Source organism: Streptopelia decaocto (assembly GCF_964273445.1).
Source record: "Streptopelia decaocto genome assembly, contig: HAP1_SCAFFOLD_102, whole genome shotgun sequence".
Lineage (NCBI taxonomy): Eukaryota > Metazoa > Chordata > Aves > Columbiformes > Columbidae > Streptopelia > Streptopelia decaocto.
The window spans coordinates 42096-68013 of NW_028115960.1; the positions used below are offsets into that span (position 1 = coordinate 42096).

Here is a 25918-nt window from a genome sequence, read left to right on the forward strand (position 1 = left end):
GACTGAAGCAGAAGCATCAGAAATTGACATTCCTCCAAGTTTTCCCCCCGTGCCTCAAGTTCCAAAGCAAAGAGAAGGGCATGGCGATGGTGCCATTTTCTACCTCAGGGATAAAGTTGTGGCAGGAATCGTAGTATGGACCATCTTCTACAGGATGCCTATTGGCGGCAAGGTCAGTGCAGGACTGGTGTGCTGAACAGTGAGTCTTGCTTAGATTGGGGATATTCTTGTGGAAAAATCCATCTGCCCATTTAAAATGATGAAAAAGAGATGGAGATGCTCTGTGTGCGTTGGGACGAGACTTGCAAGAAACTTGTAGGTTGGTTGTGCTTTAGTTGTGTCGAGGGTTAAGATTGCGGGGTGACAATAAAACCCTGGCAGATGTATTGTTAAACTCCTCTCCCCCACGCACTTCCCCCTTGTGCCCCTCCCTCTCCACTTTTCCCACTCAGCACAGGCGATCGGGAGGGAAAGAAGGACAGGGAGAAGAGAGTTGGAAAAATGAACAATGTTTTACTAATGCTACTAATAAGAATAGAGAAAATAATACAAAATATACAAAACCAATCTTGAAAGTCTCAGCAACTGCAGAGCCGGCACCCCATGTCCTGGACTGGACTCTGCAGCCAACCGGAGCTGGATTCGGTCTGTCACTGGCCTCAGTTCGCAGGGACGACTTGCAAGGTCCTCTCCTAATGTCGGTCATAAGCAGAAGGGAAAAGGCAAAAAAAGGGACGAGATCCTCGTGATTTCCCACTTTTATATGAAGTATTCATGTGAGTGGAATGTTATACACAGTTGGTCAGTTTCTTGGTCACCGGTTTCTCGTCGCCACTCTTGCGAGATGTCCATCCGTGCTTATCAATAAGTTTGCATTCCATTGCTATATTTGCCAAAACATGTGTCTGGTGCTCCAGGAAAATGCAGCTAATATGAAAGCTTTAGCTGACAGGCAAATTCACTAAAAGAGTAACTTGTTTTAAAAAACAACAGGACAAGTTGTTAGCAGTGCAGGTCAGAGCGGCTTCCAATCATCTCCTTCTTTAGAAGTGCTGTTTCGTCTTAAGCTTTCAGACTTTTTTTCTAATTTTTGGTGCATGCTTTCTTCTACCTCTCCCAAAATCACTGAGTCGTGTATGAACTAGTGGCACATCATGCTGGGGGATGGTGGGGAGACGTTGGCCTTCCACTTAGGGTGGTGTAGATGTTGAGACTTTGGGATTTTCTTCTTTTCCTGTGCTGACATAGGACATGAAAAGAATGCCTACTTTTTCCAAGGATTTGTCTGCTCCCTAGGCTGAAACCAAACTGCATGGAGGGGGGAAGAAGTGTGCTAGGGGAGCAAAAGGAGATTGAGAGCTTGCAAGGACCTTGTTAGGGTCCACTCAGCGATGGACTCGTGATGGTTCATTTACGTTCTTCTCGAGGCACAAAATTAAGGCATCTGAAACGCCAAGGGCTTAGAATGCAATCAAACAGTGTTACTTTATTATTTTCCCCGTACAGCGGCATGCGATAGCGAGAGAGTAAGAAAACAGGAAAGGAAAAAGAAACAGGGAAAGAAGAAGGAAAAGAGGGGAATGAGGACTGGTTTACCAGCAGATGAGTTCCAAAGGTGTCCGTCCCTCTGGGGTCCAGTCCCGTGGAGTCCTGCCGGTCCTCCATGGTGGTTTGGGATCCTCTGGTGGGGAGATCTCAATGACGTCCAGTCAGGAACCATCTTTATACTTCTTCACCCCCCCTCGCTCCCATTGTTTCAGGCCAATCTCCACCTTTGTTTCTCAATCCGGGCTTAACTGTGCAGGCTCGAAAAGTCTTTGCCTCTCTTGCCAGCGCTTGTCTGCGCCTGCATGGCCTGCACTCAGGGCTATCTGTCTGGTCCATTGGGTGACCTCAGGACCCTTGGCCAGCTTCTGGGCATGCTCTTTTTTGTTGTCCTTTGTTCGAGGGAGCGGGTGAGGGACAAGGTGTGACTGAGGCTGCAGGTAAGAATCCATCTTCTGGACGGCAGCGATCGTCCCTGGGTCAGAGAGACCCATCTAACAATCCCTTTTAGGAGGTGGGGGCTAGCTTGGCTGAAGCAGCAAGCAAACTCCACACAGCAGCCATTGTTAGCAGTAGCCTTCCAGGCTGGAGACCCCTGTGCAACACAATGCTTCTCCTCAGGCCTCTGTCTAAGTCACTGTCAGTCTGTTCTGGATGGCGATGTTCAGGCAGATACTGGTTTTGGACCGACTCTTACAGACCTGGAGCAGATTCTGAGAGTTTGCTGTTCCAGAAAGGTTTGGCTGGTGCAGCAGCTGAGAGGAAATGGCCAGCTATGATGGGTCCCCAGAGTGATGCTTTGGGACCGGTGGCACGTGCATCTCCCTAACCAGGCAGTAGAATGCACTTTGGGCCCGGTAGAAGGAAGGTGGCAGAGGCAATGCATTGGAGAGCTGGCAGGATGAAACTGGGAGTTGGATGAGGCCACCTCCTTTAGCAAGTGAGTCAGTGAACAGCTCACAAGTACTGTAAAAGCGCACCTTGGGAGAACCCTGGTTGTCACTAAAGGGGGAAATGGTAGATTCTATTGCTGAAAACAGACTGTGTGGTTTTGTGGATGTGGCTTCAGCCTTCTTCTTGAAAGGAGGCTCATACCTACTTAAGAAAACTCATGACGATCGTGTTGAAAACAAAGTGTCAGTGTGGTGAGGCTGTAGAGTGGCCCTTGGTTTGTACTGCAAACAAGCTCTGAATGCGGATTCTTGCAGGTGCCGCGGAGCAGGCAGCAGCATCTGAGCAAAGCTCTGGGGGACGGGGTCCTGTGTGCTGGGGACAGCTTCCCTCGCCATTCTCTGCTCCCTCCTCCTTCAAGCAGGGGCTGCCCCACGCCGCGCACAGGCAGTCCCAGCCGGGCCCGCAGGTGGGTGTCTCCGTGGCGACCGCCGGGCTCTGTGATGTGGGCACCTCGTCATAACCAGAGGCCATTCTTACATGCGGTTGTCATAGCCAGAGGCCATTGTGACACGGGGGTCCCCGCCCTGACCGTGGGGGTATTTAAGGAGCGAGAGCCCTGGGGTGCTCACTCCCAGGAGAGCAGCTTCTCAGGAGCAGCAGCTTCTCAGGAGGCAGCATCTCCCCTGGGTGCCCATTGCAGCTCTTTGGTAGACGAGACCCAAGATGCCCATCGACGAGGAGGCGAACGCCCACTCCCAGCCCTTTGGGCTTCCCCCCTTGCTCCACAGGCCACAGGGGAGGGACGGGACAGGGCAGGAGGGAAAGGCCGGTGGTTGGACGGGGCCGCAAGCAGCTGCTGCAGTGCCGGGACTGCCACCTCCATCCCCTGTGTCCTGCTCCTCCTCCTGCTCGGAGGTCAGACACAGCCTGGGCCAGCACAGCATCCAGAGCACCTCGGTCACCACCTCGGTGCGGGAGCGCGTCCAGGACCACCGTGAAGATCCCCAGGAGGGGTCTGGCTGGCCTCGCAGCACCAACAATGAGGCAGCAGCAGAGGCAGAGTGCCCAGCACCTGCCCCACAGGGCCCCACAGCCTACGACGCAGCTCTGTGGGACACAGCCCAGCGCATCTTCAATGAGAGCTTGCGCAGGGCTGTGGCTGAGATCATGGGAGCTGGCCAGGAACCGGAGGAACAGCAGGACCTGGCCCAGCGCATGGATGTGGAGGATGAGAACAACAAAGAGGGATGCCAAGGCAGAGACATCTTCATCCCCAGCATCTGGATCAGCCCCTCGTTCCAGGAGCACCTCCAGGATGCCCCTGCAGGTCCCCAGGAGGGGTCTGGTGGCACGGAGGCAGCAGCAGAGGCAGAGCGCCCAGAACCTGTCCAGCACAGCCCCACAGAGGACGATGTGGACCTGTCTGAAATTGTGGAGCACATCATCAATGAGGCCGTGGAAAGGGCTGAGGCTGAGATCCAGGGACCTGGCCAGCAAGCGGTGGAACAGCAGGACCTGGCCCAATGTGTGGATGTTCCAGTGGCAGCACCAGCACCTGCAGGACTTGAAGCCACTGAGGCTCGTTTGGCAGGAGACAATGAGGGACAGGCCAGCACAGCCCCTCTCGTCCCAGCTGCAAAGGCTGAAGAAGAGAACACAGTTTCTCCAATGTCTGCAGAGCATGGAGGAGAGACCAGCACAGACATGGCCTGCCCAGCGCAGGGCCCAGCTCCACGGCGACGGCCTTCCCGGTTCCGGAGGGCGCTGCGGGCTCTGCGCAGGGCTTTCCGCTGCAGCTGCACCGCGGGACAGCAAGAGGAGTAGAGCCCGGCTGCCAGCGCCACGCGGGTGCCTGCGCAGCGTCCACGCCAGGGATGGGTGCATGGACAGTGACCGCGGGATTCACCTGCCCTGAGGACATGGTGCTGCCAGCCTCTGCTCGGCCTTGGATTGTTTTTAGAAATCATTAAAGCCAATTAAAAAAATGACAGTTTTCCCCCTGTGCTCATCTGTTCCGGCTCCACCTCGGGACAAAGAAGGCTGCAGGAAATCTCTGTCCTCGGGGTGTCCCGGCATTGGTTGCGGGAAGCCCTGGGCTGGTGCTGCCGCAAGCTGGCGGTTTGGCTGGATCCCCCTCAGGCTCCCTTCCCACCCGCCTGTCTCCAATTCCAGTCAAGGACTTGGAACATTTGAGATCTACTGCCGACTTGGCCTGGTTGACCTGCACCGTACGGCATCCCCTTCGTCTCACAAGGAACCTCCCCATTGCGGGGGTGTTTCGGAGCACCTACATGAGCTGATACCGTTGAGACCCTCCAAACCCACACGTGGTCCCTTGCCTCCACTGAGGGTCTTCCAAGTCAGGAAGAGGTGGCTGCTCGCTCCCTTGCTGGAAATCTGAGCCATGATCCATCTCTGCACAAGGCTCTGATGCACAAGGCTTCCAGCGTCACGAGAGCACGTTCAGGCCTGAGAGACCGGGGAGAAGCGCCGCAAACAGTGCTGGTCTTGACAAGAAATCCACCCGCTCAGAGCTTCGTCTCAGATGCGAGTTACTCTGCCCTGGGTTTTTCTGGGGCCCAAAAATGGAGGGAGGCTCAGGTATAAACCCAGTTAGCCAAGAGCCGCAGCAGCTGCTGATCCCTGTGTGGCGCATTGCAAACCAGCCAGGGCTGTCTGTGGCTGCTGCATGCCCCGGGCTGCAGCCTTCGCAGCATCCTCCTCTTCCCCAGCACCCCCGTGCACTGCACAGAACCAGAGCTGATTGCAATGACTGGGTCAGCACCGGGCAGCAGCAGCATCTCTCTTCCCAGCCTCCAGCTGCCGAGTTGCCCTGCGGGGAATTTCTGCCTGGGAAGGGCACAGTTGATTGCGATCGGCCGGGGGCTCAGGACAAAGCACAGCACCGCCACGTCCCCGGAGCAGAGCCCTTCTTTTCCTGGCTTGGACTGGAGTATTCCTCCTGCTCACAGCGCGGTCCTTCTCTGGGATAAGGTGACGCCAGTGCTTTCAGGGAAATTGGAACGTCATGATGGAGTGGACGTGAAACAGCCACACTTCCCAAAAAAGCCAAAGGAGTAAAATTGACATGGAACAAAGCAAGTAACTTGCCACAGCTGTCCAACCTGCGCTCCTCAGGCGGGAGATGACCGGCGACATGTTCTGGTGCTGCGGGGCTGTGCCGCAACAAGTCAGTTGGGGCCGTGGCCAGAAAGGTAGTGATGTACATCTAGAGATGCCCATATCGTTTTGTGGGAAGCATCTGTTTCCTCGGCATGATTTTGGAACACTTTTGGCACACGGGACTTGCTGGGCCCCAAATCACAGCTGCGTTGACTCCTCTAAGCCTCCCAGCTCCAATTCAGCAGGTGCCCAGATCAAGGTGTTGACACAGCAATGTGTACTTCTCTTGAATCTGTATTATATGTTCTCTCTGAAATCAACACTTCCTTCCTCGGAGCAATCTGGGTCCCAATGTAGGCTACTAAGCCATTGGACTTGTTGACAGTAGTTTACCAACAGTAATTTGCCAACAGGAGGAGTTCTTGCTAAATTAACAGCAAAAGCCATGCTGAAAAGTGCAAGGGAGCAATCAGGGAGGGCTGGAGTCGTGCTCGGGAGCTGTGTCTGTGCGTGAAGGTTTACGTGTCTCGCTGGATAGTGCCCAGAGAGTTGGTCTGATCACGCTGCAGAGCTCCAGGAGACATCAATCTGTTTGCTTCTTTCCTACACCAAGCTTTAAAGGCTGGTTTGGATAGTCAAATGGGACTCAAACGTAACGTTCCTCCAAGAAGGCCTTGGGTAACTCATTTCCCAAAATTCAAACTTCTTTTCCCAGGGAGGCTGAATTTCCTCCATAGCAATCAAATGATCAGGTTTTGCACAGAAGAGCTGCTGTGGTTCCAAGCGTCTTTATTTTGTCTATGCTGCCTTAAAGAAGCAGGCTGTTCTGCCTTTTGCTTTTGGTGATGGAAGTCGGGAATGGCCAGCGCTGTGCTTCATGTCAGGATGGTTTCGTTCTCGTCTTATTGAAACGTTTGCTGGATGCAAAGAAAAGAACAACACCTCCGTCTCTTCCAGGGCCCTGCTCTTTAGTCCGCTCTCAACATCACCGGCAAAGAGCTGCTGCTTCTCTTCTGCACTGGATGTTTGGACATCTCTTTGCTAGAGGGACAAGGTCCCTTCGATCAAGAGACTGAAGCAGAAGCATCAGAAATTGACATTCCTCCAAGTTTTCCCCCAGTGCCTCAAGTTCCAAAGCAAAGAGAAGGGCATGGCGATGGTGCCATTTTCTACCTCAGGGATCAAGTCGTGGCAGGAATCGTAGTATGGAACATCTTCTACAGGATGCCTATTGGCGGCAAGGTCAGTGCAGGACTGGTGTGCTGAACAGTGAGTCTTGCTTAGATTGGGGATATTCTTGTGGAAAAATCCATCTGCCCATTTAAAATGATGAAAAAGAGATGGAGATGCTCTGTGTGCGTTGGGACGAGACTTGCAAGAAACTTGTAGGTTGGTTGTGCTTTAGTTGTGTCGAGGGTTAAGATTGCGGGGTGACAATAAAACCCTGGCAGATGTATTGTTAAACTCCTCTCCCCCACGCACTTCCCCCTTGTGCCCCTCCCTCTCCACTTTTCCCACTCAGCACAGGCGATCGGGAGGGAAAGAAGGACAGGGAGAAGAGAGTTGGAAAAATGAACAATGTTTTACTAATGCTACTAATAAGAATAGAGAAAATAATACAAAATATACAAAACCAATCTTGAAAGTCTCAGCAACTGCAGAGCCGGCACCCCATGTCCTGGACTGGACTCTGCAGCCAACCGGAGCTGGATTCGGTCTGTCACTGGCCTCAGTTCGCAGGGACGACTTGCAAGGTCCTCTCCTAATGTCGGTCATAAGCAGAAGGGAAAAGGCAAAAAAAGGGACGAGATCCTCGTGATTTCCCACTTTTATATGAAGTATTCATGTGAGTGGAATGTTATACACAGTTGGTCAGTTTCTTGGTCACCGGTTTCTCGTCGCCACTCTTGCGAGATGTCCATCCGTGCTTATCAATAAGTTTGCATTCCATTGCTATATTTACCAAAACATGTGTCTGGTGCTCCAGGAAAATGCAGCTAATATGAAAGCTTTAGCTGACAGGCAAATTCACTAAAAGAGTAACTTGTTTTAAAAAACAACAGGACAAGTTGTTAGCAGTGCAGGTCAGAGCGGCTTCCAATCATCTCCTTCTTTAGAAGTGCTGTTTTGTCTTAAGCTTTCAGACTTTTTTTCTAATTTTTGGTGCATGCTTTCTTCTACCTCTCCCAAAATCACTGAGTCGTGTATGAACTAGTGGCACATCATGCTGGGGGATGGTGGGGAGACGTTGGCCTTCCACTTAGGGTGGTGTAGATGTTGAGACTTTGGGATTTTCTTCTTTTCCTGTGCTGACATAGGACATGAAAAGAATGCCTACTTTTTCCAAGGATTTGTCTGCTCCCTAGGCTGAAACCAAACTGCATGGAGGGGGGAAGAAGTGTGCTAGGGGAGCAAAAGGAGATTGAGAGCTTGCAAGGACCTTGTTAGGGTCCACTCAGCGATGGACTCGTGATGGTTCATTTACGTTCTTCTCGAGGCACAAAATTAAGGCATCTGAAACGCCAAGGGCTTAGAATGCAATCAAACAGTGTTACTTTATTATTTTCCCCGTACAGCGGCATGCGATAGCGAGAGAGTAAGAAAACAGGAAAGGAAAAAGAAACAGGGAAAGAAGAAGGAAAAGAGGGGAATGAGGACTGGTTTACCAGCAGATGAGTTCCAAAGGTGTCCGTCCCTCTGGGGTCCAGTCCCGTGGAGTCCTGCCGGTCCTCCATGGTGGTTTGGGATCCTCTGGTGGGGAGATCTCAATGACGTCCAGTCAGGAACCATCTTTATACTTCTTCACCCCCCCTCGCTCCCATTGTTTCAGGCCAATCTCCACCTTTGTTTCTCAATCCGGGCTTAACTGTGCAGGCTCGAAAAGTCTTTGCCTCTCTTGCCAGCGCTTGTCTGCGCCTGCATGGCCTGCACTCAGGGCTATCTGTCTGGTCCATTGGGTGACCTCAGGACCCTTGGCCAGCTTCTGGGCATGCTCTTTTTTGTTGTCCTTTGTTCGAGGGAGCGGGTGAGGGACAAGGTGTGACTGAGGCTGCAGGTAAGAATCCATCTTCTGGACGGCAGCGATCGTCCCTGGGTCAGAGAGACCCATCTAACAATCCCTTTTAGGAGGTGGGGGCTAGCTTGGCTGAAGCAGCAAGCAAACTCCACACAGCAGCCATTGTTAGCAGTAGCCTTCCAGGCTGGAGACCCCTGTGCAACACAATGCTTCTCCTCAGGCCTCTGTCTAAGTCACTGTCAGTCTGTTCTGGATGGCGATGTTCAGGCAGATACTGGTTTTGGACCGACTCTTACAGACCTGGAGCAGATTCTGAGAGTTTGCTGTTCCAGAAAGGTTTGGCTGGTGCAGCAGCTGAGAGGAAATGGCCAGCTATGATGGGTCCCCAGAGTGATGCTTTGGGACCGGTGGCACGTGCATCTCCCTAACCAGGCAGTAGAATGCACTTTGGGCCCGGTAGAAGGAAGGTGGCAGAGGCAATGCATTGGAGAGCTGGCAGGATGAAACTGGGAGTTGGATGAGGCCACCTCCTTTAGCAAGTGAGTCAGTGAACAGCTCACAAGTACTGTAAAAGCGCACCTTGGGAGAACCCTGGTTGTCACTAAAGGGGGAAATGGTAGATTCTATTGCTGAAAACAGACTGTGTGGTTTTGTGGATGTGGCTTCAGCCTTCTTCTTGAAAGGAGGCTCATACCTACTTAAGAAAACTCATGACGATCGTGTTGAAAACAAAGTGTCAGTGTGGTGAGGCTGTAGAGTGGCCCTTGGTTTGTACTGCAAACAAGCTCTGAATGCGGATTCTTGCAGGTGCCGCGGAGCAGGCAGCAGCATCTGAGCAAAGCTCTGGGGGACGGGGTCCTGTGTGCTGGGGACAGCTTCCCTCGCCATTCTCTGCTCCCTCCTCCTTCAAGCAGGGGCTGCCCCACGCCGCGCACAGGCAGTCCCAGCCGGGCCCGCAGGTGGGTGTCTCCGTGGCGACCGCCGGGCTCTGTGATGTGGGCACCTCGTCATAACCAGAGGCCATTCTTACATGCGGTTGTCATAGCCAGAGGCCATTGTGACACGGGGGTCCCCGCCCTGACCGTGGGGGTATTTAAGGAGCGAGAGCCCTGGGGTGCTCACTCCCAGGAGAGCAGCTTCTCAGGAGCAGCAGCTTCTCAGGAGGCAGCATCTCCCCTGGGTGCCCATTGCAGCTCTTTGGTAGACGAGACCCAAGATGCCCATCGACGAGGAGGCGAACGCCCACTCCCAGCCCTTTGGGCTTCCCCCCTTGCTCCACAGGCCACAGGGGAGGGACGGGACAGGGCAGGAGGGAAAGGCCGGTGGTTGGACGGGGCCGCAAGCAGCTGCTGCAGTGCCGGGACTGCCACCTCCATCCCCTGTGTCCTGCTCCTCCTCCTGCTCGGAGGTCAGACACAGCCTGGGCCAGCACAGCATCCAGAGCACCTCGGTCACCACCTCGGTGCGGGAGCGCGTCCAGGACCACCGTGAAGATCCCCAGGAGGGGTCTGGCTGGCCTCGCAGCACCAACAATGAGGCAGCAGCAGAGGCAGAGTGCCCAGCACCTGCCCCACAGGGCCCCACAGCCTACGACGCAGCTCTGTGGGACACAGCCCAGCGCATCTTCAATGAGAGCTTGCGCAGGGCTGTGGCTGAGATCATGGGAGCTGGCCAGGAACCGGAGGAACAGCAGGACCTGGCCCAGCGCATGGATGTGGAGGATGAGAACAACAAAGAGGGATGCCAAGGCAGAGACATCTTCATCCCCAGCATCTGGATCAGCCCCTCGTTCCAGGAGCACCTCCAGGATGCCCCTGCAGGTCCCCAGGAGGGGTCTGGTGGCACGGAGGCAGCAGCAGAGGCAGAGCGCCCAGAACCTGTCCAGCACAGCCCCACAGAGGACGATGTGGACCTGTCTGAAATTGTGGAGCACATCATCAATGAGGCCGTGGAAAGGGCTGAGGCTGAGATCCAGGGACCTGGCCAGCAAGCGGTGGAACAGCAGGACCTGGCCCAATGTGTGGATGTTCCAGTGGCAGCACCAGCACCTGCAGGACTTGAAGCCACTGAGGCTCGTTTGGCAGGAGACAATGAGGGACAGGCCAGCACAGCCCCTCTCGTCCCAGCTGCAAAGGCTGAAGAAGAGAACACAGTTTCTCCAATGTCTGCAGAGCATGGAGGAGAGACCAGCACAGACATGGCCTGCCCAGCGCAGGGCCCAGCTCCACGGCGACGGCCTTCCCGGTTCCGGAGGGCGCTGCGGGCTCTGCGCAGGGCTTTCCGCTGCAGCTGCACCGCGGGACAGCAAGAGGAGTAGAGCCCGGCTGCCAGCGCCACGTGGGTGCCTGCGCAGCGTCCACGCCAGGGATGGGTGCATGGACAGTGACCGCGGGATTCACCTGCCCTGAGGACATGGTGCTGCCAGCCTCTGCTCGGCCTTGGATTGTTTTTAGAAATCATTAAAGCCAATTAAAAAAATGACAGTTTTCCCCCTGTGCTCATCTGTTCCGGCTCCACCTCGGGACAAAGAAGGCTGCAGGAAATCTCTGTCCTCGGGGTGTCCCGGCATTGGTTGCGGGAAGCCCTGGGCTGGTGCTGCCGCAAGCCGGCGGTTTGGCTGGATCCCCCTCAGGCTCCCTTCCCACCCGCCTGTCTCCAATTCCAGTCAAGGACTTGGAACATTTGAGATCTACTGCCGACTTGGCCTGGTTGACCTGCACCGTACGGCATCCCCTTCGTCTCACAAGGAACCTCCCCATTGCGGGGGTGTTTCGGAGCACCTACATGAGCTGATACCGTTGAGACCCTCCAAACCCACACGTGGTCCCTCGCCTCCACTGAGGGTCTTCCAAGTCAGGAAGAGGTGGCTGCTCGCTCCCTTGCTGGAAATCTGAGCCATGATCCATCTCTGCACAAGGCTCTGATGCACAAGGCTTCCAGCGTCACGAGAGCACGTTCAGGCCTGAGAGACCGGGGAGAAGCGCCGCAAACAGTGCTGGTCTTGACAAGAAATCCACCCGCTCAGAGCTTCGTCTCAGATGCGAGTTACTCTGCCCTGGGTTTTTCTGGGGCCCAAAAATGGAGGGAGGCTCAGGTATAAACCCAGTTAGCCAAGAGCCGCAGCAGCTGCTGATCCCTGTGTGGCGCATTGCAAACCAGCCAGGGCTGTCTGTGGCTGCTGCATGCCCCGGGCTGCAGCCTTCGCAGCATCCTCCTCTTCCCCAGCACCCCCGTGCACTGCACAGAACCAGAGCTGATTGCAATGACTGGGTCAGCACCGGGCAGCAGCAGCATCTCTCTCCCCAGCCTCCAGCTGCCGAGTTGCCCTGCGGGGAATTTCTGCCTGGGAAGGGCACAGTTGATTGCGATCGGCCGGGGGCTCAGGACAAAGCACAGCACCGCCACGTCCCCGGAGCAGAGCCCTTCTTTTCCTGGCTTGGACTGGAGTATTCCTCCTGCTCACAGCGCGGTCCTTCTCTGGGATAAGGTGACGCCAGTGCTTTCAGGGAAATTGGAACGTCATGATGGAGTGGACGTGAAACAGCCACACTTCCCAAAAAAGCCAAAGGAGTAAAATTGACATGGAACAAAGCAAGTAACTTGCCACAGCTGTCCAACCTGCGCTCCTCAGGCGGGAGATGACCGGCGACATGTTCTGGTGCTGCGGGGCTGTGCCGCAACAAGTCAGTTGGGGCCGTGGCCAGAAAGGTAGTGATGTACATCTAGAGATGCCCATATCGTTTTGTGGGAAGCATCTGTTTCCTCGGCATGATTTTGGAACACTTTTGGCACACGGGACTTGCTGGGCCCCAAATCACAGCTGCGTTGACTCCTCTAAGCCTCCCAGCTCCAATTCAGCAGGTGCCCAGATCAAGGTGTTGACACAGCAATGTGTACTTCTCTTGAATCTGTATTATATGTTCTCTCTGAAATCAACACTTCCTTCCTCGGAGCAATCTGGGTCCCAATGTAGGCTACTAAGCCATTGGACTTGTTGACAGTAGTTTACCAACAGTAATTTGCCAACAGGAGGAGTTCTTGCTAAATTAACAGCAAAAGCCATGCTGAAAAGTGCAAGGGAGCAATCAGGGAGGGCTGGAGTCGTGCTCGGGAGCTGTGTCTGTGCGTGAAGGTTTACGTGTCTCGCTGGATAGTGCCCAGAGAGTTGGTCTGATCACGCTGCAGAGCTCCAGGAGACATCAATCTGTTTGCTTCTTTCCTACACCAAGCTTTAAAGGCTGGTTTGGATAGTCAAATGGGACTCAAACGTAACGTTCCTCCAAGAAGGCCTTGGGTAACTCATTTCCCAAAATTCAAACTTCTTTTCCCAGGGAGGCTGAATTTCCTCCATAGCAATCAAATGATCAGGTTTTGCACAGAAGAGCTGCTGTGGTTCCAAGCGTCTTTATTTTGTCTATGCTGCCTTAAAGAAGCAGGCTGTTCTGCCTTTTGCTTTTGGTGATGGAAGTCGGGAATGGCCAGCGCTGTGCTTCATGTCAGGATGGTTTCGTTCTCGTCTTATTGAAACGTTTGCTGGATGCAAAGAAAAGAACAACACCTCCGTCTCTTCCAGGGCCCTGCTCTTTAGTCCGCTCTCAACATCACCGGCAAAGAGCTGCTGCTTCTCTTCTGCACTGGATGTTTGGACATCTCTTTGCTAGAGGGACAAGGTCCCTTCGATCAAGAGACTGAAGCAGAAGCATCAGAAATTGACATTCCTCCAAGTTTTCCCCCAGTGCCTCAAGTTCCAAAGCAAAGAGAAGGGCATGGCGATGGTGCCATTTTCTACCTCAGGGATAAAGTCGTGGCAGGAATCGTAGTATGGACCATCTTCTACAGGATGCCTATTGGCGGCAAGGTCAGTGCAGGACTGGTGTGCTGAACAGTGAGTCTTGCTTAGATTGGGGATATTCTTGTGGAAAAATCCATCTGCCCATTTAAAATGATGAAAAAGAGATGGAGATGCTCTGTGTGCGTTGGGACGAGACTTGCAAGAAACTTGTAGGTTGGTTGTGCTTTAGTTGTGTCGAGGGTTAAGATTGCGGGGTGACAATAAAACCCTGGCAGATGTATTGTTAAACTCCTCTCCCCCACGCACTTCCCCCTTGTGCCCCTCCCTCTCCACTTTTCCCACTCAGCACAGGCGATCGGGAGGGAAAGAAGGACAGGGAGAAGAGAGTTGGAAAAATGAACAATGTTTTACTAATGCTACTAATAAGAATAGAGAAATTAATTGAAAATATACAAAACCAATCTTGAAAGTCTCAGCAACTGCAGAGCCGGCACCCCATGTCCTGGACTGGACTCTGCAGCCAACCGGAGCTGGATTCGGTCTGTCACTGGCCTCAGTTCGCAGGGACGACTTGCAAGGTCCTCTCCTAATGTCGGTCATAAGCAGAAGGGAAAAGGCAAAAAAAGGGACGAGATCCTCGTGATTTCCCACTTTTATATGAAGTATTCATGTGAATGGAATGTTATACACAGTTGGTCAGTTTCTTGGTCACCGGTTTCTCGTCGCCACTCTTGCGAGATGTCCATCCGTGCTTATCAATAAGTTTGCATTCCATTGCTATATTTGCCAAAACATGTGTCTGGTGCTCCAGGAAAATGCAGCTAATATGAAAGCTTTAGCTGACAGGCAAATTCACTAAAAGAGTAACTTGTTTTAAAAAACAACAGGACAAGTCGTTAGCAGTGCAGGTCAGAGCGGCTTCCAATCATCTCCTTCTTTAGAAGTGCTGTTTCGTCTTAAGCTTTCAGACTTTTTTTCTAATTTTTGGTGCATGCTTTCTTCTACCTCTCCCAAAATCACTGAGTCGTGTATGAACTAGTGGCACATCATGCTGGGGGATGGTGGGGAGACGTTGGCCTTCCACTTAGGGTGGTGTAGATGTTGAGACTTTGGGATTTTCTTCTTTTCCTGTGCTGACATAGGACATGAAAAGAATGCCTACTTTTTCCAAGGATTTGTCTGCTCCCTAGGCTGAAACCAAACTGCATGGAGGGGGAAGAAGTGTGCTAGGGGAGCAAAAGGAGATTGAGAGCTTGCAAGGACCTTGTTAGGGTCCACTCAGCGATGGACTCGTGATGGTTCATTTACGTTCTTCTCGAGGCACAAAATTAAGGCATCTGAAACGCCAAGGGCTTAGAATGCAATCAAACAGTGTTACTTTATTATTTTGCCCGTACAGCGGCAGGCGATGGCGAGAGAGTAAGAAAACAGGAAAGGAAAAATAAACCGGGAAAGAAGAAGGAAAAGAGGGGAATGAGGACTGGTTTACCAGCAGATGAGTTCCAAAGGTGTCCATCCCTCTGGGGTCCAGTCCCGTGGAGTCCTGCCGGTCCTCCATGGTGGTTTGGGATCCTCTGGTGGGGAGATCTCAATGACGTCCAGTCAGGAACCATCTTTATACTTCTTCACCCCCCCTCGCTCCCATTGTTTCAGGCCAATCTCCACCTTTGTTTCTCAATCCGGGCTTAACTGTGCAGGCTCGAAAAGTCTTTGCCTCTCTTGCCAGCGCTTGTCTGCGCCTGCGTGGCCTGCACTCAGGGCTATCTCTCTGGTCCATTGGGTGACCTCAGGACCCTTGGCCAGCTTCTGGGCATGCTCTTTTTTGTTGTCCTTTGTTCGAGGGAGCGGGTGAGGGACAAGGTGTGACTGAGGCTGCAGGTAAGAATCCATCTTCTGGACAGCAGCAATTGTCCCTGGGTCGGAGAGACCCATCTAACAATCCCTTTTAGGAGGTGGGGGCTAGCTTGGCTGAAGCAGCAGGCAAACTCCACACAGCAGCCATTGTTAGAAGTAGCCTTCCAGGCTGGAGACCCCTGTGCAACACAATGCTTCTCCTCAGGCCTCTGTCTAAGTCACTGTCAGTCTGTTCTGGATGGCGATGTTCAGGCAGATACTGGTTTTGGACCGACTCTTACAGACCTGGAGCAGATTCTGAGAGTTTGCTGTTCCAGAAAGGTTTGGCTGGTGCAGCAGCTGAGAGGAAATGGCCAGCTATGATGGGTCCCCAGAGTGATGCTTTGGGACCGGTGGCACGTGCATCTCCCTAACCAGGCAGTAGAATGCACTTTGGGCCCGGTAGAAGGAAGGTGGCAGAGGCAATGCATTGGAGAGCTGGCAGGATGAAACTGGGAGTTGGATGAGGCCACCTCCTTTAGCAAGTGAGTCAGTGAACAGCTCACAAGTACTGTAAAAGCGCACCTTGAGAGGATCCTGGTTGTCACTAAAGGGGAAACGGTAGATTCTATTGCTGAAAACAGACTGTGTGGTTTTGTGAATGTGGCTTCAGCGTTTTTCTTCAAGGAGGCTCATACCTACTTAAGGAAACTCATGACGATCGTGTTGAAAACAAAGTATCAGTGTGGTGAGGCTGTAGAGTGGCCCTTGGTTTGTACTGCAAACAAGCTCTGAATGCGGATTCTTGCAGGTGCAGCGGAGCAGGCAGCAGCATCTGAGCAAAGCTCTGGGGGACGGGGTCCTGTGTGCTGGGGACAGCTTCCCTCGCCATTCTCTGCTCCCTCCTCCTTCAAGCAGGGGCTGCCCCACGCCGCGCACAGGCAGTCCCAGCCGGGCCCGCAGGTGGGTGTCTCCGTGGCGACCGCCGGGCTCTGTGATGTGGGCACCTCGTCATAGCCAGAGGCCATTGTGACACGGGGGTCCCCGCCCTGACCGTGGGGGTATTTAAGGAGCGAGAGCCCTGGGGTGCTCACTCCCAGGAGAGCAGCTTCTCAGGAGCAGCAGCTTCTCAGGAGGCAGCATCTCCCCTGGGTGCCCATTGCAGCTCTTTGGTAGACGAGACCCAAGATGCCCATCGACGAGGAGGCGAACGCCCACTCCCAGCCCTTTGGGCTTCCCCCCTTGCTCCACAGGCCACAGGGGAGGGACGGGACAGGGCAGGAGGGAAAGGCCGGTGGTTGGACGGGGCCGCAAGCAGCTGCTGCAGTGCCGGGACTGCCACCTCCATCCCCTGTGTCCTGCTCCTCCTCCTGCTCGGAGGTCAGACACAGCCTGGGCCAGCACAGCATCCAGAGCACCTCGGTCACCACCTCGGTGCGGGAGCGCGTCCAGGACCACCGTGAAGGTCCCCAGGAGGGGTCTGGCTGGCCTTGCAGCACCAACACCGAGGCAGCAGCAGAGGCAGAGTGCCCAGCACCTGCCCCACAGGGCCCCACAGCCTATGACGCAGCTCTGTGGGACACAGCCCAGCACATCTTCAATGAGAGCTTGCGCAGGGCTGTGGCTGAGATCATGGGAGCTGGCCAGGAACCGCAGGAACAGCAGGACCTGGCCCAGCGCATGGATGTGGAGGATGAGAACAACAAAGAGGGGTGCGAAGGCGGAGACATCTTCATCCCCAGCATCTGGATCAACCCCTTGTTCCAGGAGCACCTCCAGGACACCCCTGCAGGTCCCCAGGAGGGGTCTGGCTTGCCCAGCTGCACAGACACGGAGGCGGCAGCAGAGGCAGAGCGCCTGGAACCTGTCCAGCAGAGCCCTGCAGAGGACGATGTGGACCTGTTAGACATTGTGGAGCACATCATCAGTGAGGCCGTGCACAGGGCTGAGGCTGAGATCCAGGGACCTGGCCAGCAAGCGGTGGAACAGCAGGACCTGGCCCAATGCGTGGATGTTCCAGTGGCAGCACCAGCACCTGCAGGACTTGAAGCCACTGAGGCTCGTTTGGCAGGAGACAATGAGGGACAGGCCAGCACAGCCCCTCTCGTCCCAGCTGCAAAGGACGAAGAAGAGAACACAGTTTCTCCAATGTCTGCAGAGCATGGAGGAGAGACCAGCACAGACATGGCCTGCCCAGCGCAGGGCCCAGCTCCACGGCGACGGCCTTCCCGGTTCCGGAGGGCGCTGCGGGCTCTGCGCAGGGCTTTCCGCTGCAGCTGCACCGCGGGACAGCAAGAGGAGTAGAGCCCGGCTGCCAGCGCCACGCGGGTGCCTGCGCAGCGTCCACGCCAGGGATGGGTGCATGGACAGTGACCGCGGGATTCACCTGCCCTGAGGACATGGTGCTGCCAGCCTCTGCTCGGCCTTGGATTGTTTTTAGAAATCATTAAAGCCAATTAAAAAAATGACAGTTTTCCCCCTGTGCTCATCTGTTCCTGCTCCACCTCGGGACAAAGAAGGCTGCAGGAAATCTCTGTCCTCGGGGTGTCCCGGCATTGGTTGCGGGAAGCCCTGGGCTGGTGCTGCCGCAAGCCGGCGGTTTGGCTGGATCCCCCTCAGGCTCCCTTCCCACCCGCCTGCCTCCAATTCCAGTCAAGGACTTGGAACATTTGAGATCTACTGCCGACTTGGCCTGGTTGACCTGCACCGTACGTCATCCCCTTCGTCTCACAAGGAACCTCCCCATTGCAAGGGTGTTTCGGAACACCTCCATGAGCCAATTGCCCCTCCATTTTTAAGTCCCTCGCCTCCACGGTGCTGGTGCTCTTCCATCAATGGCAGCAAGTGCAGCACTGTACCCTGTTAGTGAGTCCGTCCCGGCAATGCATAATCTTGGCTTTCGTTTCAGTCCCACCATCAGGGCATTCCCACTGCCCTTGGTCTCTCCTTTCACAGCCATGTCAATAACTTGCCAGGAGCAATCACAAGCCTTGTGTCTCTCATTCTCTGGACCACCACACAGCTCGGGGATGCCAGCAGCCCCTTCCCTTAGGGACTGCTGCATGGCAGGGTGCTGAGCTCTTTCATGGATTCTCTGAATTAGTTTCACTTGTTTTACTTCACAGCTGATAAGAATTTTCTCTGTACAGCCCATCCAGGGTCCCTTGCCCTAGAGACTGGAGGTCGTAGGTGTGCTCTGCTTCCCCTAGCCCAGCTGTGGGGCCCAGGAACAGCTGCACTGTGTGTCCTTCTGCACTTGCCTGACTTTTTTTCCTCCAAAGCTCAGCTGTTTGCCCCTCTCCCACAGGCTCTAGTCCCTGGAGGCTCTGCACTCCAGGTGGAGCAGCAGCAGCTGGGTGTTGACAGAGGGTAACGTGTGGCCCTTCTTTAGCTTATCAGGCAGCCCTGATTGCTCGTCTCCAGGCTGGTGGGGCCGTGACTGCTGCCCTGGGAACTGCTCACTGCCACGCTCTGACTCCTGCCTCGACACCAGCTTGCTGCCATGTCGTGCTTGCTGCCTGCAGCCCTTCTTGCTGCCTCGCCGTCGTGCCTGCCTTGTTTGCTGCCTCACTGTTTCCATCTCTTTTACCCACCTATTCTGTGTATTGATGCTCCTCTCAGATTCTTCAGCAGGGGACTTGTAGATCTCTGCCAGAGCCCTCTTGCTCCAAACTTGACCCCTCTTGGTGACTTTGCTGGTTCTTTGGCTGGTCCAGATGGTCCCCTACTCGGGGCTGTAGGCCACCCTCTGCTCTGACTTTGTTATCTCCCTCAATTCTGTGCTAAGCTCCTGCTCCTGGCAGGTCTGCAGGTTTGCTCCAGCTCAAAACCCTGTCCTGGAGGTTCCTGCCTTTGAGAAACACATCACTGCTGGCCTGCTGAACTGCAGCACCCATCTTACGGCACGAACCTCCACCCTCCTGGCTTTCTTGTGCCCCAGTGCTTGGGCACCACCTCCTGGTTCTTGTGCCAGCAGGTGTTGGCTGCTGTAACAGTGCTGGTGTTGCTGGCTTGCGGGCTGATAACAGGCGAGACCCTCTGCACCCACACGTGGTGCCGGGATGGGGTCCCTTTCTTCTGCCGAGGGACTCCCAAGTCAGGAAAAGCCGGCTGCTCGCCCCCTTGCTGGAGAGCTGAGCCTTGATCCATCTCAGGGGACACTGGAGGGTCCCCCAAACACCAGCAGCCCCGCTTCACACTGCTGAAGGCATTGGGAGGGGACCAAGGGGGCCCAGCCACAGTGAAGTGTGACCTCATTGTGTTTCTGCAGTTGCTTGGGGCTGGAATACGCGCTGCATCCATGTCCGAACCTGCCTTCTACGGGAAGCTCTCCTCCATGGGGTGTTTTCAAACCAGTTTGGCTTGGTTTATTTTTTGTGTATACCTATATATCTCACTCCAGGGTTTCCTTAGACACCACCACACAAAGCTCTGCATACGGTTTTGCTGTTGCAAAGCAGCTGTTCTTGTGGAAACGCCCTTCACTCCTCTTCCACACTGCTAAGGTGATGGAAACAATTCAGGGGAACGGAAAAAAATCCTCACCCACCTCGTACTTTATGTGATAAACCCTATGCAGCCCTCTGTGGTCTCCCCTGTGATGCAAAGCCACGTTTTAGCCACATTCCTATCCTCTTGAGCTCATGGTAGGAAGCTGCTCTGGTAACATTATTAAAACCCAATTCTTTGTCACTGTCATGGGCTCCTTCGTGTGCCCTCACAGTCCTGCAAATGACCCATGGGGCCAGGGAATATGTCAATTCCATGAGTGCCCTTTTTGACCTGGCATTTGGAATTTTTGCACCTGTGGCAGTTGCACATCCCCCTGAGATCTGGAGCCTTCACTGGGGCAGCTGATGGCTCTTTAGCACCTTTTGTGCCCCACTGTGCCTGTCCCCACATACACACCTGGGGTGGTACCAAAGTGCTGACAGTCACATCCTCCTCTATCCTGGGGCAGGGTGACTTCACCTCCACCTGCTGGGGGGGCAGGAGGGGTGAGACCCTCAGCCAATTGGCGGGGTCGTTAACAAAGGAGGTGCCCAGAGTAGCAGGAAGCTTCTGGACCATGTTCTAATGCCCACAGCCAGATCTGACCAGACTATAAAACAGGGTCCCTGCTGGAGGCCCCCTTGGAGTGGTCTTCTCACAGTAGCGGGTCTGTGAACCGGAGCCCTCTCCTTAGACTGGGACGCTGTCTAAGGAGATTCCTGGGATTGAGAGCGCCTCACCTCCTCGTTTGGGTGAGTCGTTATTTACTGGATATGTCCGTAAATGAGTCCTTGCCCAACCAGGTGAGTGATTATTTCTTGTGGGTACCCTGGAGTCAGAGGGCTCTGGTTTTGTTTCTTGTGTGTGCGTGCACGCTGTGGACCCTTATTCTTATTTTGCTGTACCCCAATAATCTCCTCAACTGATATACAAACCTGTATTTTATGTTGTCGGAGTGCTAACTAATTGCATGAACCCTGTTTCTGGTCGGTTTATTGGCTGCACTTCTCCGGCCAGAATAAAGTCTGTTTTGGAACTCATTGTCTGTCTAAAACTGACTTTGAGGTGCCTCTGTGACAAAATTTACAGACCTCGCAACTGCTGCACAAGCCAAATCATTCTAGAATGACAGGGTCTAAGAATCTGCTACCAGTCCTTGCAAGCTCTCAATCTCCTTTTGCTTCCCTGGCACACTTCTTCCCCCCTCCATGCAGTTTGGTTTCAGCCTAGGGAGCAGACAAATCCTTGGAAAAAGTAGGCATTCTTTTCATGTCCTATGTCAGCACAGGACAAGAAGAAAATCCCAAAGTCTCAACATCTACATCGCCCTAAGTGGAAGGCCAACGTGTCCCCACCATCCACCAGCGTGATGTGCCACTAGTTCATACACGATTTGGTGATTTTGAGAGAGACAGAAGAAAACATGCACCAAAAATTAGAAAAAAAAAGTCTGAAAGCTTAACAAAGAAACATTTGTAAAGGGAACCGTGGCAAACTGGGCAGGTACCTGAGAGGCGGCGGGAGGCATTGCCTGTGGATTTATTCCTGCGTGTTGAGTCTGGCCGCTCTAGGAAGGGGAAGGGAGAAGACGAGAAGGAGGAAGCGGGACTGCGGAACCAGTAGCCAAACCCGCGCTCCCCCACCCTGACCCCTCCTGTTCCGAGGAGGCGCCACTCCCAGCCAGGGCGGGTTCCCCGGGCTGTGGCGGGGCCGCCCGGCCGGGTCTGCGGGCGGCAGCCGGACACTCTGGCTTCTGTCCCAAGGTCACCCCGCTGAGCGACAGCGGCACAAGCCCGGAGGGGCTGCGGGAGGGGCGGCTCCCGGTCACCCCCCCGCCCCGTCCCGGTGCCTCATGGCGGAGCTGCCTCCGCTCCGGCCCCGCCGATGCTGCCCGTGCTCTTCCTCCTCCTCCTCCTCGCCTGCCCCGGCAGCTCGGCGGCCGGGCTGGGGATCACAGGCAAGTCTCTGCTCACCGGGGGACAGGGGGGTCCCTGGGTCCCCCCGGGACCGCATGCCGGGTGGGTGGTCGTTCACGCTCCGGGGGTGTCCGTGGATGTAGCACCGCGCGGTTTGGGGTGTTTTGCTGACTTAGGAGCTGCCGAGTTGTCAGTTGCAGCAAGGGCAGCCGTAGCTCAGCAGCGGGGCTGCATCTCGCCGAGCTTCTCCCCCGGCTTTAGGGGTGCAGGACCCTTTTTCCTGACTCGTTTTTGAAGAAGGGAAGGCAAGTCCTGGACTTGGGCACTCCTCAGCCCCATCTTTTCCCCGGAGAAGAACTTTTCAATGAGGATCGGGAAGAGGCTCACTGGCTTTCCCGTTTCTTAATGCCATTTTTTGGCAGTGATCCGATGGGAAAGTGCTTGTTTGTGGGGAGGGCTCCTTGAGCTCAGATTTGTGCCTTTGGTAGAGGGGGAGGGAGGAAAAGGACTCCTGAGTGGGATCGGGGAGTTGTCCCCAGGTTCAAGCTGCTGGCGCTGTGCAGATACACCAGCTGAACGTTTAAGGCAAAGAACTGAATTTTTCGGGTGAGAGATACAAAGGGAACTCATATGCAAATGTTCGGACTTTCTGCTTTTCCATGTTGTTGCTTATATCCAGAAATAATGAAGCCCCAGCGCCGCTGTTTGCAGAGCTGCTGAGCCAGGGCGGGTGTTGCGGTGCAGGGGGGTGACTGGGGCTGGGCCCCCCGTGCCCAGCCAGCTGCTTGATCACCACCCTCTTTGGCAGGACAGGGAAGAGAGACCATAATGAAGGCTTGTGGGTCAACATAAGGGCAGGGAGATCACTCAGCAATTACTGTCATGGGCAAAACAGACTTCACTCGGGGAAAAATTAGTTTAATTTATTTCTAGTCGAATCACAGTATGGAAATGGGATTCTAAAACCACCTTCTCCTCACTACTCCTTTTCCCCGGGCTCAACTTCATTCCCAAATTCTCCACCTGTGGATGGATGTCTGCTCCCCTGTGGACCTCCATGGGCTGCAAGAGCATCTTCTCCCATTCCTTTTTCAAATGGTCTTGGTGTCTGCAGGGCTGTTTCACATATTCTCACTCCTCTCTTCCAGTGGCTGTCGTACAACAGTTTTCCCCCCTTATTAAATATGTTATCCCAGAGGCACTACCCCTGTTGCCAATGGGCTCAATCTTGGCCAGCAGCAGGCCCGTCTTGGAGCCAGCTGGCATTGGCTCTGTTGGACATGGGGGAAATCTCTGGCATCTTCTCGCAGACGCCACCCCTGCAGCCCTCTGGCTGCTAAAACCTTACCAAGCAAACCCAATACATACAACCGCCTCCCAGGTGCATGGAGTTGACTCTCAGCGGCTGCAGAGTAACATCTGATTTCTTTTTCAGCCCGCACACTTTCTCCATGCTACTCTGCTGACCTCAGGCCAGCATCACAGAGACTCGTCTCGGCTGTGGGCTGCACTGTGCTTTTGACAGTACCACCAGTGAACGCCAGCGAAGTTGTCTTCTGGGAATACAAAACCGGCTCGCAGGAAGGAGTCATCATCAATTATGCTTTTGATAGACCTGCCAACGTGTCTCGTCCCTATGAGAATCGCACATGGTTCAATGAAACGGATTTCTCGCTGCAGATCGTGCTGCAGCAGGGAGATGACCAGCTGTACCGGTTCAGGTCCGAGTTGGAGGCCACAGACTGGTTCCAGCTGACAAAAATTAGGTAATTCTGTCCAGCACAATCCATCATCTTTATCTTTCCACCTCTTTCTGGCATTAATAATGACTAGATAAAACCCATCAGGACAGATACTGAGTGTGATAAATGACCAAGACTCCGATAATTTGCCAAACAAGAGTCTGGTTTATTTAATAGGTGAATTAAACACATACACCTTAAGTTTCTGATCGACCTTTTTTATTTCCTTGGCTAGCCCTTCTCGCACTCTGAGTCCGTGGTTGGTTGACACTAGGGGTCTTCTCTCACTCTGATTGGTGGTTGAAGAGTTCCTTCTTCCTCAGTGCAGACTCCACCTTGTTACTGAGGGGTCTTTTCTACCGAGTTCCCCCCCCGCTTCCCCCGTGGCAGCAATCTCGGGGAAGGCCACCTTCTCCTTCACGTCACTCCCTCCCACCTTTCCTATCCACATGTGCATATGGTACAAAACAAGTTCCACAACTTTTTACAGAAAACTTAACTATCTTTTCATTTTCTTAATAGCCCATGCCTTATTTGGTTATATCTGTAAACAACAGCACGAATCACAGCTGCATTTCTCACAATTCCCCCTTTTTCTTTATTATCCCCTTGATTCGTGCTTTGGCCTCAAAGTTAGCTAGCACCTCCCTAGTGGCGGCTAGGTCCAATTTTGTGTTCTCTTTTAAAATCATTAATTTATACCCTGTTCCTTTTGTTGCCATTTCAGGATCTATAGGCATGGCTGAGATTTGCATGCCTTGGACTACTGAATGTATTAACCAAATAAAGCGCGGGATCATACATGGCATGAACAGTAAACCTAGAAATGCACATAGTATCATGAACCCTATTTTCTTCTACCAGGCTCCCCCAAATAAGTTATCCCACCAGTGGCTAGGAAGTATAGAATTCCATTTCTGTACTGGTACGTGTGCAACTCGTTTTATCTCTTCTGCTATTTTCATTATGGCTTCCCCATTATCATCTATTTCCAAACAACACTCAGAAGTATTCCATTTCCCAAAACCCCCCCTCTTCAGCTAAAAGATAATCTAAGGCTACCCAATTTTGGTACACTGCGGCTCTGGTTTGAGACAATTGTCTCGCTATGAGATTCAGTGCCTCAGCTGTGCGGTTGCTTGTTATTTCAATCACTGCTTGCAACCGAATAATTCAGTTTAGCATATATATTGGGGTATGGTATCCCCAGCTTCCATCTTGGGCCCAGGTGGCTGGATCCATACTAGTAATCCTTCTGGGCTTACACTCTCTCCTCTCCAAGGCCACTGTTCTGCCATTTGAGACCCCCCACATATCCAGCGTGAGGTAGCATTTAATTCCCGGGCTATCTTTTCCATAAGATCTATAAACAGGTTTTTCCCTACTGTTGGTAATTGGAATTCCTTGTCTTTTTGCCTTATTTCTTCATACCAATCACTGCTTTTCTGTACCAATTTCTGCTTCTCTTGCTCTCTTTTTAAATCCTGAGTGGCACTCTTAACTAACTCCTCCTTATACTGATCTTGCACTCCCCCTCTATCTGAATAGCCCCACATACCAGCTTGTGTAAAACGGATATTCTGTTCTCCCCTGGGGCAGGCGACAGAGCCTACACCAAGTCCACCTTTCCCTGGGTTAGTTGCTACCCATAATTTCTGCCCTTGGATTTCATAGTTCTCCAATTTTGTTCTATCTTAACATCCAGAATTAGTATGAGTGTGATAATTTAGAACATATTGGGTTAGTCCTCCTATTCTCATGCGCTCGTCGCACTTGGTACAGGGATTAGCCAGGCTAAGTTGGGAACAATAAGTCCCCACTCCTAGCAAGAGGATCAGGTCCAGGTTTCTACACCCTCTGCCTCTCCGGCCGACCAGGTTGCAGCCGGCAGCCGAGTTCGTCATCTTCTCGGCAGCAAGGGTGGTGTCCCCATCTTTCCTATTTCTGCTGTTAGCGTGGTGACTTTTTATCGCTTCCCAGCTCTTGGCCTTCACTTCCCAGGAGTTGCTGCGTAGCTGGATTTATTTAGTGCTGACCTACATACTTCACAACCCAAGCAATTGCAGAGATATAATACATCGCAGGTCCTGAATATCAAGGAACAACCTTGGAAATTCACTCATAGTCCATCTGGTACGAAAACATAGCTTTTTGTTATATTTATATGTTTAACTTCAGTAATTGGTTTCCTGAAGGTTTTTCTTTCCAAATCATAATTCGTAGCTTCATCGAGTACTCTTTTTGCCAACCCAACAGCACCAGCCTCTACCTGAGTTAAACAGAGCAGAGAATGAAAATCAGCAATTCCTATTATGTGTTTTGAGTAATTTATTTCTGATAGTTACAGGAGGAAAGAGCAGCCCAAGAGAGCAGGATGGTGGAACGGCAGCTCTGAGCGGCCCCAGTGAGCACAGCAGGCAACGTGTTCTGGGTCATGGTCACCAGCCAGATTTCAAGGTGTTGTGGTTTAACTTGAGCCAGCAATATAACAGCGACAGCCGCTCGCTCACTGCCCCACGATCCCCAAATAGGGGAGAGAATCAAAAGGGAAGAGAGAAACTTGTAT

The 25918-nt window shown here is 53.3% G+C and overlaps 1 protein-coding gene across 1 annotated transcript; it reads left to right on the forward strand.

Annotated features, from left to right (window-relative positions):
• The first annotated feature begins 21404 nt into the window (after nt 1-21404).
• On the forward strand, nt 21405-24209 carry LOC309452487 (uncharacterized protein). The gene is made up of 3 exons (XM_082077112.1): nt 21405-21651; nt 23046-23376; nt 24080-24209. Exons 1-3 carry the CDS (start codon nt 21579-21581, stop codon nt 24096-24098), a joined length of 423 nt encoding a protein of 140 aa, XP_081933238.1. The 5' UTR covers nt 21405-21578; the 3' UTR covers nt 24099-24209.
• The last annotated feature ends 1709 nt before the right edge of the window (nt 24210-25918 follow it).